This window comes from Mus caroli, chromosome 5, assembly GCF_900094665.2.
Source record: "Mus caroli chromosome 5, CAROLI_EIJ_v1.1, whole genome shotgun sequence".
NCBI lineage: Eukaryota > Metazoa > Chordata > Mammalia > Rodentia > Muridae > Mus > Mus caroli.
The window spans coordinates 60,280,523-60,296,257 of record NC_034574.1 but is presented as its reverse complement, the minus strand read 5'-3'; the positions used below and the strand labels follow the sequence as shown (position 1 = coordinate 60,296,257).

Here is a 15,735-nt window from a genome sequence, read left to right as displayed (position 1 = left end):
GGCTGGCAAGCCTGGGGGTTGACAGATTTCCTACCAGGAAACTGTATCCACCTCACAGAATCATGACACTTCTGAATGTGGCTTCTCTTTTTTGAATTGGTCAATGGGTACCCACTCATAATAACAAAGTTGAAGATTTCCATATGGACCCAATATAAAGGCAAAGAATGTTATGTTAAGGCTGCCCCAAGTTGGTTATGAATCTTGGGACAAAAATTTTCAAGACATACTTAAAGGAAAAAAAAAAGTCTTCTAAATGTAGAACTATTCATTAGAAATAACATTCTTGCTGATTAGCATCATTTTAAAGGAACATACCAGAAAAGTCTTATATACTTAATATGTATTTGGCAATATTTATACTGAATTTTTAAAGAGAGATAAAGAAATGTGGTGGTGGTGGTGCTTTTAAAGCTTTAGTAGGTCTTGATTAGTTTACAGGAAGATAAGCCTTAAGCTATCAGATTGGTATGGAAGATGCAGTTTGGGAGGGGGACCAGTAAGGCTCTCTTCCATGTTGTCTGACAGAGGAAGCATTTATAAGTAGGCTCTGGTTTATCAGCCTTCATTGCTGCAACTAAACTGTGCTTTGGGATATTCTAGTTTAGTATTACTAACCACCATCTCAAATCCTTTCAAGATGTGATGTAAACTCTAAACCCCTCAAAGCTAGTGACAGACTAATGCACTATAGTACCAGTTATGAAAAAAAGTGGAAAAGTTCTATTTTTAAAAATTAAAACAAGCAATATGGGTGGAAGGGTTTGGTGGAGATGGGTTTTGTAAAAGTGGAGCTATTACACTGTTAAAGCATAGTGAGATCCTAAACTTGGTATTTTAACTTCTAGTGCTGTGGGTGGTACTTAAGACGTCAAGTAAAATTTCAGAAATATTTTTCAAGCAGCTCACAATGTACCATGGAATTCTTTAGGAGTCACCCGCTATGTGGCCCTGAGGCTAATCTGTCTGCTGAAAAGTGTATGTATCTGAGCAAATACATTTGTCCAATGACTCTAGAATTCACCTTCTATGAGGCAAAGAGAAAGAAAGTAGCCTTGGGTGAATTAAGAGCACCAGTTTGAACCCACACTTCTTGAGGCTGACAGAGCTAAACTACTGGACCTTCAGTGATTTTTGTCATTTAGAAATGTTGAAACAAAGACTTAAACTCCCGAAGGCACATCTATAAAACAAGGACAAGGAATGTCTCCCAGCTCTGAGCAAGGGTGAATTAAGATGCAATTAGATGCTTATGCTGAGCATTAAATAAGATACTGTGTGCTACATATCTAACTTAGAACCTGGACCTGTGAAATACTCAAGGAGTGCAGTGACTTGCATAGCTGAGTAGTTAGGGATATAGCTCAGTGCTACAGCACTCTCCTCGAATTTATAAGGCCCTAGGGTCAATCTCTAGTACTTCGAAAGACAAACAAACAAAGAAACAAAACCACCTACAAGAATTTTATGTCAGAAAGCAACACTGTGGCCACAAAAGATAACCTTGACCTCAGACAGTAGAAGAATGTCCAAAAAGATTACTATCACCGCAACATATGCAAAAATAGAAATAATAACAACAACCACAAACAATTCCCCACCAGCCTTGCTGTCTGTCTACAAGTCTCTACCTGCAGGAACAAGCCACCTGCCTCCTGAAAAGTCAAAGGTGCAAGAGAGCCACTCTTAATCATTAGCCACTGAACTCACAGCAGGCTACAGGGCCACGCCTTTCTATAGAGAAAGCATTGATCATTCCATACAAGCAATATCAAATTCACAAGATTTAAATTTTAAAAAATCCAGCCCGGGGACCAATAGGTAGTCTGGGTATACACTATGTATTCATGGCCATTTGCATCAACCTAGTCCACCAGTCATCGAATTGATTGATAAAACAGATGCCAATCAAGAAGGGCACAGCCCCGGCCAGGCACCAGAGCTTTCTTAAGGGCATAAAGCACACATCTAGTTTGCTGGGGAGCCGGACCATTTTCGCTTACGTAGCGTGTTACCCACTAAACATTTCCCTTCCTTGTACCCACGGTATATAAACTTCAGCACACTTTATGAACTAATGGTCTGCATAGCCTCTTGATTCAGGGAGACCCAAGGAAGAATGATGTAACAGATTTTCCAACAGAAGACATGCTCACTGAGGCAGTGTCCACATGAGCTGCTGGCAAAGCCAATCAAAATTCTGAAAGCCATGAAAAACAACAGTCAGAGACTCCCCCCTCCTACCCCCACCACACACCAGTTTATAGAATGACCAGGCTCCAGCCAGGTGGCTATGGAGTTTGCCTTTCCAAGGACCCAGCTCTCTAACCTTGACCCTGATACTGATTAATTCCAAGCTGTACGTCGTAGGAAGATCAAACCTTACCATCACTGCTTCCCCTGAGAACGACATCTGGTGAAGGTGTCTGCCTGGAGCGGGAGCCAAAAGAATCCAGGCTGTCAAAGGAGTCATCCCGTCCGTGGCGAGGAGGAGAGAGGGAGTCGCTGCGTTCAGAGTCCCAGCAGTCGATGTAGCCACTGTCTCGTATGCTGCGCTTCGGGCTATCAATGTCGTCAGTCTCCTGTCCCAAAATAAAACGAAAGAATTTCAGATATGACTGCAACATATATATCCTATCCGGCTTCTAGTAGTCTGCAAAGACACTTGCATGGACGATCTGTGTGGAAAAGTCATAGCTCAAGAGACTAATGAGCACCAGCAGTGACTATTCAATTCCTCAAGCCTTGTCTGCTCCATCCTTTCAATTAGTATAGCATGCACAACTTGGAAAAAAAAAATCCCCAAGTAACTCACATCCCATAAAGATTTTTTTTTTTTAAGTAGTTAAATACAGAGAGTCACAAAGTTTGGATTCACAAGAATGCAATGATCATTGGCAACAAAGACAAAACCTTTGACCTGTCTTTCAGGATCCATAACCGCATGTCTGTGGGACAGACTAGTCCCTAGTTCAGTGCCACTGCCCCCGGGTTATGGTATCTGGCAAACACAGGCGGAATCAGAGCTGTAAAATCCTGGAGCCGCATGCTTCCACCTCCTGCTACCTTGGAGGGAAATTCCTGCTCTGAAAGCGAGCTGTCTTTCTGAGGCAAAAGTTAAAAAAAAAAAAAAGGCAACGAAAAATATGCAAAATGCGTTTTCCTGATGCCACAGAGGAATCCAGGCATGTTCTCTCTCCGCCAGCTCCTGGCGTTGGGGGAGCAGCAGGCACTTGTGGCTGACCCACATGTTCAGAGCAGGGAGAACAATGCCTGTCTTTGACAGGCTGTGATTATAAATTCTTTCCAGCACAAGCGGCACAGACTAAAACACTGAGACTCCAGCAGAAGAAAGGTCAGTCGAAGCCATCCTCACCCTCGTATTATAATAAAAGCCTTGTTCCTGCCAGTGCCTTCGCGTTCATTACAATAGTCCCAGGCTGACGAAAACAAAAATAACTCCAGTCACTCGAAGATAAACCTCTGCTTAATATTCCCCGAGACGGTCGCTAGAAATCAAGACTGTGGATCACACTGGCAGGGGAGTATACGCAGGGACAAAGACTGGAATGTTGCCCCGTGGATTTCCCCCGGGATGCACATGGAGGTCCCCTCTGCATTCCCAATGGAAAGAAGAAAAACAAACAAACAAACAAACAAACAAACAAACAAAAAAGTGACGTTCTCCATGTTTACAGTTTGTGAAACTGGTCTATTCCGTCTGAGGTGCCCCTGGGAACCCACGTCCTTGCAGGAAGTATTTTTGGCTGGCTGCTTCTGGCAATTACAGAAGTGGCAGGGGTGGGGGGTGGGGAGTGTAGCATCTTTTGATCCATCTCCCACCTCAGGGAACTGGGCATGGGGGCTGGAATGGTTGCAATTCACAAGGCACACTCAGGTTTCTCACCAGGAGGAAGGAGTAGGCAAGAGGACAGGGGCAGGGCTGGGAGGAAAACCCTGCAGCCTCCCCACCCCCAGTCGATTAATGCCCCCGAAGAATAGGTTGTCAAATGCTTGGGTGAGTCCACCAACATGATGCTCCAGCAGTGATTCCCAACCTTTCCTGCTTCGACCCTTTAATACAGTTCCTCATGCTGAGGAGACCCCTCCCCAACCACAATATTATTTCATTGGTACTTTATAACAGTGATTTTGCTACTGTAATGAGCCAAAATGTAAATATCTGATATGCAGGATATCTGAGATGTGACCCCTGTGAAAGGCTCATTTAGCCTCCAAAGGGGTCACGACCTCTACGTGGAGAATCGCTGTGCTAGGGGAAGACAGAAATGTCAGTTACAGAAATTAAGGTGGTTTACTCGCAGGTCAAAAGTTAGCCAGATTCTGGAACAAAATCCAGAACTGAGAAGTTAAAAAAGAACACATGACTCACTGAAAAATATAGACCTGAATTAGACAGAAGCTCCAATTTAACTTCTTAGGCAATAGAAGTTATTGTTGTCAAATTACTCATCCACCAAATGGCTAAAATACAAAGTTAACTTTTGTTGAACACTTAGTATATATCTGGGTACTGCTTTTGCATATCATGTTAACAATATCCCTATTTTATAGAAGAAGAAGAAAAAAAAAGAACCAGAGAATTATCTTAACTATAGCCACACAGTAAATGGTAACTACATATAAGTAAAAACCTGAAATTATTCATCTCTTTGGTTGACAAGATGGCTCAAGATTGGATGCTGCATGCATCCTCAAATGGTTCATGATGTCAGTCTGGGTTATGTCCTGAGTTGATGCTGTTTATGACTGAATCACTGAAGTAGAAATATCATGAAGGTGATGCAGGTTAGGGTCGTGGTTAAAAGCTCAGCCCGTGATGACTGGGTTTAAATCTTGCCAGCTGAGTGACCTTAGGCAGCTCATGGGTTTCCATCTATAAAGTGGGACTCAACAATGACAGCTTCTGGGACAATTAAACATGAAATACATGGAAAGTATTCAGAACAGGGCATAATGGGCAATAATGACTCTAAATGGTATCAGAAATGCTTTTAACTACTATTTTTCATCAACGAGACATGCACATTTTAACATAGAAAGGAGACAATATTTATACATTGGTGTTAAAGGCATCACTTTCTATACACTGGCCTTCTCTTGCTCTGTCTAGGTGCCTCACAAAGACAGGCACGCCGGGGCAGGGCTACTGCTTGCAGCTGGAATTGGTATGCTTTTGGGCTGCTTGGTGCAACATGGCGAAACTAAATTGTCAAGAAAATAACATCAGAAAGGCTTCCCTTGAGGCCCAGGTCTTCCCCACATCTCAAGTGATGGAGGAGCGTCCTGGCATGTCAGCAGCTCTCTCCCCAAGGCTCATGGGAAAGAAACACAGAAAGTTCACCATTTTCATGACTCTGGAGTGAGCCAAGTTGAATTCCCAGTGGGGAAGTAAATGGTGTGGACAGTTGGAGAAGAGGGAAGCAGACCACTGTGGCCATCCCTTGCCATGCTGGCTTCCCAGGAGCCCTACGGGTAAAACAAGAGGCTGACTTGTTAGCCTGAGATAAAAATGTGCCTATCCCCTGGACTTGCAATTCTACTGATTTCAATTAAGTCACCATGCCTCTGTGTGTGTGTGTGTTTGTGTGTGTGTGTGTGTGTGTGTGTGTGTGTGCTATAAAGTGAGGCTTTGGGGAAAGGTGGAAAATATAAACAAACAAACATCCTTCATGGGCTCTAACTGCTTTCTTTGCACCTTTTATCTTGGAGCCCCATAGCTCCTGGCTTCCACGGAGCTCTCAAGGGTTGGCAGGACAGACTGACATGAACCCAGTGGAGTAAGTGCTCACGGCTCTGTGAAAGGGTGTCCCCTAAGGTGAATGAGCAGCTGCTAGCCTCCAAAAGCTCTAGGCTTCTTGAAGTAATCCCTCTTCTTCTTCGTCCCTCTGTGAGCGTTAATGGGAGCCAGCAAGGGCCTGTGGATGACTGATGGTATCTAAGACACTCCAGATGCCTTCTCTGGACAGCTCAGCCTTTTCCCCCTTGCTGTGTGATTTACAGGGTGGCTGAGCACTGCTCCAACATGTCTGAGGTTTGGCTCCCCCAGCGTGACGGCCCTATCCTCACTCATCACACTGGTTGTGGAAACAATTCATTCTCCTGATAATGCCCAAGTTCCTTCTAGGTAGTGTTCTAGCTCCGGGGACACAGTGTCATAAAAATAAATCAACAGGCACCCTATTCGTAGGAACCTGTGTTCTGATAGGGAAGACCCGAGAGAAAGAGAAAAAGGTTGCTTACAATAAGTTATTTGCTAAAAAGTTTATTTAGATACTGAGGGATGAGTATGCTGGTGGCTATTTTGTGCATTTATTTCTCTTGCATTTGTTTGCCAGTCTCTCCCCCTCCCCCACCCCTTTTTTTCTATTGATGCCCTCACCTCTAGGAACAGGAATGGGGTGGGCCTGTCCTAGTGCTCCATGCCATCCCTGGTCACAATGACTAGTGTAGGAACAGGCCAGCCATGCCTGTGCATTTATTGGCATCCCTTATTGCGGGTTGTCTGGCTTACAGGAAGGAGAAGGAATGCCAGGAGTGATGGGGAATGCTGAGCGAAGGCTACAGAGAAAGAACCTGCATTGCTCACCACCCTGAAGACTTCGTGCCCTCTCTCACTGCAGGGTGCTTGTAGCAAATCCATTTGTTTATCTTGCACACCCCTTCCTTCCATAGGGCTTCCCTGATACATTTATGCTCAGTGGCCTACTGCTAAGTGTGCAAGACTCTATGTAAAGGGCTCTCTTAAGTATAGATTAAGTACCCTATGGTTAGTGACTTTGTGCACATTTTCCACTAGAAAAGTGAATATTAAAATTCTCTAATTAGTCCCCTTTGAGAAAGACACACATTTAATTTCAAATTTATTTCACCCTATGTACAGAGAAACCCATGAAATCTGTCTACTTCTCATCTAGTAAGGTTTTTTTTTTAATCTGAAATTAGGGAATAAACTTTTACTAATCTTTAGTCGCAAATGGGTATGAATATGTGACCTACTTCAAGTTAATGAGATGTGGGCTGGAAGCCGCTATTGCCCATTCTCTGCTGCTATAACAGAATGCCACAGACTAGGTACATTTAAGAGGATTTGCTTATCAAAGTTCTGAAATCTGGTAAGTCCAATAACTGGGTGCTGGCATAGAGAAAGGTCTTTATAACATGACAGAAGCCATTCGCTACCCAGAGAACGCATGCGCACTGGAGAGGTTGCCTTAGTAACATAGTTGGGGATAGAAAACCCCGCTTTGAGGATAGCAAACCCGCTCTGGCAACCAGAGCATCAGTCCATTTGTGAGCATGGACTTCCCCATTGCCAAAGACCTTTGAGAGCACACCTGTTGCTACCACTCTAGCAGTTAAAGTCTCCTGTGAGTTTTATAGGGGACAATCAAAGCACAGCAGGATGCAGTGGTGTGAAATTTTCAAAAGGTGTGCTCAAAGGATAGGTCCTTTTCCGGTTCCTCCTTCCTCTTGTCTTGAATGGCACATGACACCTAGAAAAGTCTGAGCTGTTAGCTTGAGGTCACAGGGAGAAGCCATAGGTTGAGGATAGTGATGCGTGGGATAAGATACAGAGGTCTGGGCTTTCTGCTATAGCTCAGGTGTAGAGCTCTGCACCAGCTCTGGACTGCCTGCTCACACCTAAATCCCACTTAGATAAGAAGAAAATACTCCTCTCAGCTTTTGACTTTTTGCAGTTTCCAGTCAAACTCAACTCATAAGTGAGACCATGACAGGATACCTTCCACACACAAAATATTGCCAGTATTTGGATAGCCCAGCGTCTGCTAGGTCATCTTTCCTCAAACACAGCTATGACATAGGAGGACCCCAGGTGTCCCCAGCTGTAAAGAACCAAGCTTTGCCCAGCAGTGCTGCCCACTGACTCATACCCTGTGACGCTGTCTACATTCACGCAGAAGAGTTAACACCCAGCTAGTTCAAGGCAGCTGAAGGCATTGTCTCCGGATGGGAAGCTAACCGAGCAGACGCCGTTCTTCCCCAGTCTATCAGCAGAGCAGTGAGAGGTACATACGGTTCCAACCGATGGCCCACCTAGTATTACCCTAGTACACGTCAGTATAGAAGCAACCCTTATATTCCCGACTCCAAGCCAGCAATGACACTCTATTCAGTTAGACAAAAGAAAGCTTCCATGGCAATAGAGAACTCAGGAAAAGACACAGTGTGTTGTGCTTACTGTATGGATGTGTGTGTTTTATATGTCATCATAAATACAGGTTTTTTTTTCCAGTGTGAGGGATCAAACCCAGGGCCTGATGCATCCATCCCATGCGAGTGTTCCACATCCAGCCTTGCTTTGTTCATTTATAGATACTTGAGCCAGAACTGGCTTTGGGCAAACCGAGACTATTAGCTTTAAGGCAGTGGTTCTCAACCTGTCTAATGTTACAACCCTTCAATAGAGTTCCTCATGTTGTGGTGACCTCCAACCGTAAAATTATTTCCGTGGCTACTTCATAGCTATAATTCTGTTATCGTTATGAATCATAGAGTAAATATCTGATATGCAACCTCTGTGAGGGGATTACACTCACAGCTTGAGAAAGAAAAGCGAGTGTTTTATTAGAAAGTTGAAACAAATTCTTGCTTTCAAAATTAAAAGTCATGAAGTTCTGAATATCCTGAAAAAAACTTATGGTATCCCTCTCTGTCTTCCTGTCTCTCCCTGTTTATCCCTGTCTCTGTCTCTGACTCTCTGTCTGTCTCTGTCTCTGTCTCTCTCTGTGTGTGTGTGTTATTTGAGCATATACTTGTGGAGGTTTGGGGATAACTTGTGGGAGTTAGTTACCTCCTTCCAGACCGTGGGTATCAGGGGTGGAACTCAGATCATAAGGCTTGGTGGCAGCACCTTTACCCATTGAGCCATTTTACTGGCCCTCGAAATATCTTTCAATGAGTCTTGTTAGTGGATTTATTCTGTGTAGTAGAAAAGCAAGGAATAGCTGGCCTCAATTATTTGTGCTCTAAGATGGCCTTGGCCAAAATATATGGATGTTAACTGCAAGTGAGCCTTCCTGCTTACCAGGGTGGCATGGTGGGAATTCTACTGTGCAATACAATGGATTAATATTTTGTATGAGTTAACTATATTGCTGAGCCTTTAAAAGACAAGTACATACAAACTATCCCACTGTTTCTTCAACGAATTCTTACCTTCCATCAATCTGTCCCACAAGCAAACAAACCAAGTTTTTAATGACATGCAATCAAATACTTTGTCGAACAAACACATCAAGCTTTAAAACTGTTTTTCTGAGTTTCCAGATGACTCGGATACAATGGTCATGAGACACACACAATAGAAGGAGGACTTCTGACATCTCAGACCCTGTCTAGGGTGGCAGCCAAGGAAAGGACATGGCTGGCATCACCTTACCCACACCAAGGTCCTAACAGGCAAGCACGGAGACCTTTGGCTGAAAGTGCAGAGAAATTATTTGCTTTTGTATGACACCACATTGTTTAAGTCAAAGCATCACTACCTGAAATGCACAGGCCCTGAACTCTGTGCTGTGCCAAGCCATGCACCAACATACCAAATTCTCTCTTTTGAAATTACAGCCAGAGCCAGCTCAGATCTTTCATTCACCAGAGTATAAGATGCAGACCTTGAAGTGCTGTGAGAGTCAGGAGACAAAGAAGCTCTGGGGTAAGACAAATGGCTCTTTTCTTGAGCACATACCTTGGTTCAGTACAGTTCCCCCATGCAAAACTATAATTGTCATCATTTTATTAAAAACTTCTAAAAAATTCGTCCTGTATGGGTATTTTCTGTATCTATATCTGCCAAAAGTGGTCAGAAGAGGGCATCATATCCCTTGGAACTGGAGTTACTGATGTTTGTGAACTGCCAGGTGAGTACTGGGAATTGAACCCAGGTCCTCTGGAAGAATATCAAATGTTTTTCCCCACTGAGCCATGTCTCCAACTACAGAACAGCAATAATCTTAAAAACGTGTTGGCCAGGCAGTGGTGGCGTACGCCTTTAATCCCAGCACTTGGGAGGCAGAGGCAGGCAGATTTCTGAGTTCTAGGCCAGCCTGGTCTCCAGAGTGAGTTCCAGGACAGCCAGGGCTACACAGAGAAACTCTGTCTCAAAAAACAAAACAAAATAAAACAAAACAAAACAACAACAACAACAAAAACCGTGTTCCCTTCCCACTTTGTCCAGCACTCAGAGGATAAGGAAGGAAAACCAAGTTACCTTTCGCATCTGAGCCAACAGCCCTTCAAACTCCTTCAGGTTCAGTGTGGTTCCACCATAGGATGTGCAGCTGTTTGCAGCTTTCCCCAGCCAGTAAATGGTCACTAGCACCTGTAGGACAAGAGAATGCACCAGAGTGAGATTTGTCCTGAAGAATGGCTTTTCAACATGAGGACCGGTATCGCCCCAGGAACAGCAGCGCAGGAAGGAACAACTCAGCAACCCCTGATTTGTGAAAACCAGTGCATGCTGAATCCATTCATTTGAGAGCATTGTAATGAGAACCCAATGCTGTCTCAGTTGACCCAGACACACGATTCGGTCAAATAAGTCTCCAGCTCTAGGGAAGAGAGAGAGAGAGAAAAAAAAAGGAGGTTGTGAGAAAGTGATCTCTGAGTAAGCTAGAAGGGAAAATAAATTCTCCAAGATGACATTCTTGTCAGGCAGCGGTTTTCCCCACAAACTCTTTGGAGTCTTTACCCAGACAAGCAATGCAGGAGACTGTCAGCTCCTTTTAAGATGGGTGCTTTCGAAGCCCCTTAATTTCCACTTGCGTGTGCATAGAGAACCTGCCGCAGTGGATGGCAATTATCCTAAAGGAGTGCTAAAGGATAATGGGTGCTTCTGGGCACAGGATCCACACAGTGCGTCTAAGTGGAGTCAGAAGACAGCAAGGCACAGGGAGTGAGACAATGCTGGTCTCTCACAGCAGAGCGCTGCTGCATCCCCATTAACCTGAGATGGAGAAATTTTAGCTTCGACACAGTTGCTATCAATTACAAACACACCTGGATACTGAAGAATGCTTATGAATATCCGATGGTCTGAGGTTACTAGCCTACACTAGTTTTGTGCTTTCTTTCCAAAGAATTGTCGACCAAAGCATACATGGTCTTTACGTTGACTAGGGGAAAAATATTGGATTGGCTAATGATGTGTTCCTTAGCTGAATTATAGGAAGATATAGGATTGGAAGCCCGTGCAAGAGCTTAGACTTCATGTTCACATTCGGTATTTTTGCTGCATCTCTGCTGGGGAGAACGTACTGCACTACCTTCCCCATGGTGGGCCAGATGCTTTGGATAATGGAGTCTAGGCATATGGGGCCAGCTGGCCGTGGGCCCAAAGCAGAGCTGTGTGCGTGAGTACTATGATGCGATTCCGTTTTCTACCTCTGTGGGAACCTCTTACATCATGAATCCTTCAAAACTTCCAGAAGGTCTTTTAGTAACTGGGTTCTTACAAATCAATTCCCAGAGAACATACACTCCTGAATGTCAGGACATTAACTAGAATCATAACACAACCAACGTTCACTGACTGCAATCCCATCCGGACCACAAATGGAAACAGCTAATGTTAGTGTTGAAACCAATCGCTGTGTGTTTTAAGAACATGAACTGCACACAGAACACAAGCCTTCATTTACTTCTAGAATGAACTCTGATTAGAGACAAACTCCCAAATCTACAATTTTTAGTATCAGCATGGTTATCAACTATTCTATAAAAGGTGCATATAATTTTTCCTAAGAAATAATCTTTCTAATAAGGCTTATCAGATCCACCGAATTTAGCTAAATGTCAACCTTGGACCACTAAAGTCAAAAGTATACAAACTAGGAGAGAGAGGTTACAGCACTTACGTTTTTCAGCTTCCTGCTATAATCGAGGTTCCTAGGTCAGGAAACAAAAACAAAACATTATTAGAATAGCAATTTCTTTGGTGTGGCTTTCCTTAAACACCTCTGAGACACAGTTGCACATAAAACAAAAGCCAGAAGGATATTGCTGGACTTTCAAAGGCCTACGGCTGATGGTTTCAGCCTGAGTTCAATTCTCAGCAACCACATGGTGGCTCCCAACCATCCGTAATGAAATCTGACGCCCTCTTCTGGTGTGTCTGAAGACAGTGACAGTGTACTCACATACATAAAATAAATAAATCTTTTTAAAAATTATCAAGAAAAACAAAACACAACAAAGAAATGAAAAACGAACAAACACAGGACCAGGTAGGATTGAAGTTGAATACCCAGAAAGGTGGATGCTTTTAACTTACAAAAGATGAGAATTCTGCTTAAAATCGGGACTGTTTGGAGTTGGAAATGCATGCATAAGAAGGAGTACTATCCAAACATTTTTCCTTTTTTTCCCTCTGGCTACAAACTACAGTGAAAAATTGGCCACATACGGAAAAGTATGCATGCTATTTCCAAATGTACGCACATGTGTTCCCAAATCCACAGAAATGTTTGTTCCCTCACTAAAAACCACCAACACTCTGACTATGCACACCATGAAATATCAAAATGTTTCCAAAGGTTTTTGAAAACTCCATGAATATATTGACACATAAATATTAGGAAAATGAATGTTGGATTTCTTTTCTCTGGTCATTTTGGGGAGAGGGAGGAGAGTGAAAAGTCCCTGGTTTAAACGAGCCAAGAGCCTCATAGCATTCATACCATGGTCACTCAGTTCTGGCCTAGTCTAACACATAGTGAGTGATGGGTAGGCAGGCAGTTTTAAGTTTACTGATATTGGAAGGACTAGGAAATGCTAGTCCTGTTCGGTAAAAAGGAACTCTGTTAGGATGAGCATCCATACAATTTACATTTGATTGAGAAAATGGTTTTAGATTTTTGAGCTTAACAATACCAAAAAAAAAAAAAATGGCACGCTATTCTAGTCTTAGATATCTGGTAATTTTTCTTTTTTCATTTAGCAACAGAGAGATGAAAAAAATCGAAAGGAAGATCTAAAATATCTTAGAACAAAACGAATAGGGAAAACCAACCCTCTTCCTGCATTGACAGCAGAAGTTCACTAGTTGAAACTGTGACTGGATGCTAAAAATTGCATGTGGCACACCGTAGGGCCTCACAGAAGGTTTGTAGAGTGGTTTCCACATAACCACTAATCACTTGGCAACACTTCCCGTTTTTCCTGCCCTAGAAGCCTCCACAGCCTCTCCTCGCTTCTGTGTGACTGTGTGGGTTCCCTGGGAGGCCTTTGCTCCGCGCCCCTCTGCACTGTGCTTTCATGGCCTTCAAACCTGTCTGGTATTCATTACAGGTAGAGTTCACGCAATTACATAGCCAATAATGTAATGACTTGCAGGCTTTTTCTCCTTAAAAATGTTTTCTCTTTTGTGTATTCAAGTCACATTTGGGATAAAAAAAAAAAGGTAAGAAAAATGACCTTCACTGCAAACTAGAGTGGGTTTTTTTCCCCCAAAGACAATTTTAGGAAATACAAATTTGCCCCATGGGATCTATCCCTTATTCTATATCTCCTGGCCGATGCTACTAACTCACATTAAAGTGACACTCTCCCTCTCCGCTGAGAGGCTTATCTCAGAAGGGAAGCCACAGAGTTACAAGGGTGATGCTTGGATCTCTCTGAGCAACAAAGTCAACACTTGAAAAACTAGTCCTGGACTCCGTGCCAAATGTAAGGAGCATCACCTGTGAAAACACGGTGAACCTGACGGCTTGTTTTATGTTCCACTGCAAAGTGCCAAAGCCAGAAGCAATGCCCTCCTAAGCTCCGCAGATTAATTTGTGATGTAATTTTAGTGTAAGTTCTTTATGATTTTCTAAATCCTAACCCAAGGAGACAGTCTCTCTGCATCACAATTCCAAGTTCAACATCCCCACTGCTTGTGGATGGCTGTTCCCGCCTCACATGCCCTTCGGCATGACCTCCAACCTCACTAGGTTCTTGGCCTTTTTTTTCAAACACCAAGGGTTTCCTCTTCATTTCAAGGCCTTTTCCTGCTTTTCTTCCACCTTGAACATCCAGCAAATCTCCACACAGCTGATGCTCCAGTTTCATTCTTATCTCCACCTGAATCCCCAGCTGAAATAGCACTCCATTCAGATGGGCTATCCTTGACCCCTTCAGATGGGCTATCCTTGACCCTTTCCAAATGGATCACTATCTTTCCCATCTTAATCTTTTATGGTCCTCTCTGTACTCTCCCTCCCCACGGTTATTTTCTTTCTTAAGATTTACCTCTAAGTTCTCAACACTGCAGCAGGAAATCAATATGAACAGAGGACCCTGGTTATCTTGCTTGTGCAGTTTTCTCCAGGAAGGAGAAAATATCTCATACATAGTAGCTGCTCAGTAACTATTTGTTCAGTGGATGAATGATGCTATAGAGACATAAGGGGAGGTGAGGGGAAAGGAGTGCCTGAGGCTTGCAGTGTACAAGTGAGGTGTGATCTAAAAAGGAAAGAAGAGAGAAGAAATGCAGAAAGTGAGGTAGACAGGAGGAGAGGATAAAGAAGTGAAGGGAAGTGGGAGGGAGGGAGGGAGAGGAAGGAGGGGAGGACAGAAAAATGGAAAGACCAGAGGACAAGAAAAGATGAGGATGCTGCCCTACAAAGGGACTGTGACCATTTGAGACTGGACGATGTGACTTTCTCCTGCTGGGTTGCTTCTGGTGCCTCTGAATTAATGTACTTCTTTTTTATTAGATATTTTCTTCATTTACATTTCAAATGTTATCCTCTTTCCTAGTTTCCCCTCCAAAAATCCCCTATCCCCTCCCCCCTCCCCCTGCTCACCAACCCACCTACTCCTGCTTCCTGACCCTGGCATTCCCCTATACTGGGGCTTAGAACCTTCACAGGACCAAGGGCCTCTTCTCCCATTGATGACCGACTAGGCCATCCTCTGCTACATATGCAGCTAGAGCCTTGAGTCCCACCATGTGTTTGCTTTGATTGGTGGTTTAGTCCCAGGGAGCTCTGGGGGTACTGGTTAGTTCATATTGTTGTTCCTCCTAGGGGGCTGCAAACCCCTTCGGCTCTTTGGGTACTTTCTCTAGTTCCTTCACTGGGGACCCTGTGCTCTGTCCAATGGATGGCTGTGAGCATCCACCTCTGTATTTGCCAGGTACTGGCAGAGCCTCTCAGGAGACAGTTATATTAATGTATTTCTTTAGAAGTTGATTGCCTTGCTTTCCCAGATCTGCAATGAGCGAGCTTTACTTAGAGTTCCATCTGGAAGACTATTTGATCCAGTTGCGCTCTGTAGATGAGAACATGGTGCTAAGGTGCTCAGCAAGCTCCAGACTGAGCAATCTCCAGACCTGGGGCTCTACCCAGATTTTGGATGCCTTGATTGTCAAAGATGAGCAATGAAGAAAATCTGGGTTTCTGTTTTAGATTCTAAAACCAACTGGCCTCGGAATGTTCCTGCTCTGGTAATTTATTGTTTAAAGGTAGGCATAAATTAATGATGATGAAGAGGAGGAGGAGGAAGAAAAAGAGGAAGAAGAGGAGGATGAAGAGAAGGAAGAAGAGGAGGAAGAAGATGAAGGAGAGGAAGAGGAGGAGGAGGAAGAGGAGGAGAAGGAAGAGAAGGAGGAGAAGGAAGAGGAGGAGGAAGAAGAGGAAGAGGAAGAGGAAGGAGAAGCAGGAGCAGGAACAGGGGCAGAGGCAGAAGAAGAAGAAGAAGAAGAAGAAGAAG

General features: G+C 43.7%; 1 protein-coding gene across 17 annotated transcripts in view; it reads right to left on the bottom strand.

The window, feature by feature from the left end:
* Limch1 (LIM and calponin homology domains 1) overlaps positions 1-15,735 on the bottom strand; it is a 310,330-nt gene that overhangs the window by 79,993 nt on the left and 214,602 nt on the right. For 15 of the 17 annotated variants that reach the window (XM_029477930.1, XM_029477931.1, XM_029477934.1 and 12 more), the window contains exons 5-7: positions 11,898-11,928; positions 10,253-10,363; positions 2,387-2,582 (exon numbers count right to left, since the gene is read on the bottom strand). In XM_029477930.1, the coding sequence (XP_029333790.1) occupies positions 2,387-2,582; positions 10,253-10,363; positions 11,898-11,928 (338 nt within the window). Of the gene's footprint in view, positions 1-2,386; positions 2,583-2,920; positions 3,232-10,252; positions 10,364-11,897; positions 11,929-15,735 lie in introns of those variants that run through there. The other 2 variants (XM_021162642.2, XM_029477935.1) reach the window with 2 other exon arrangements.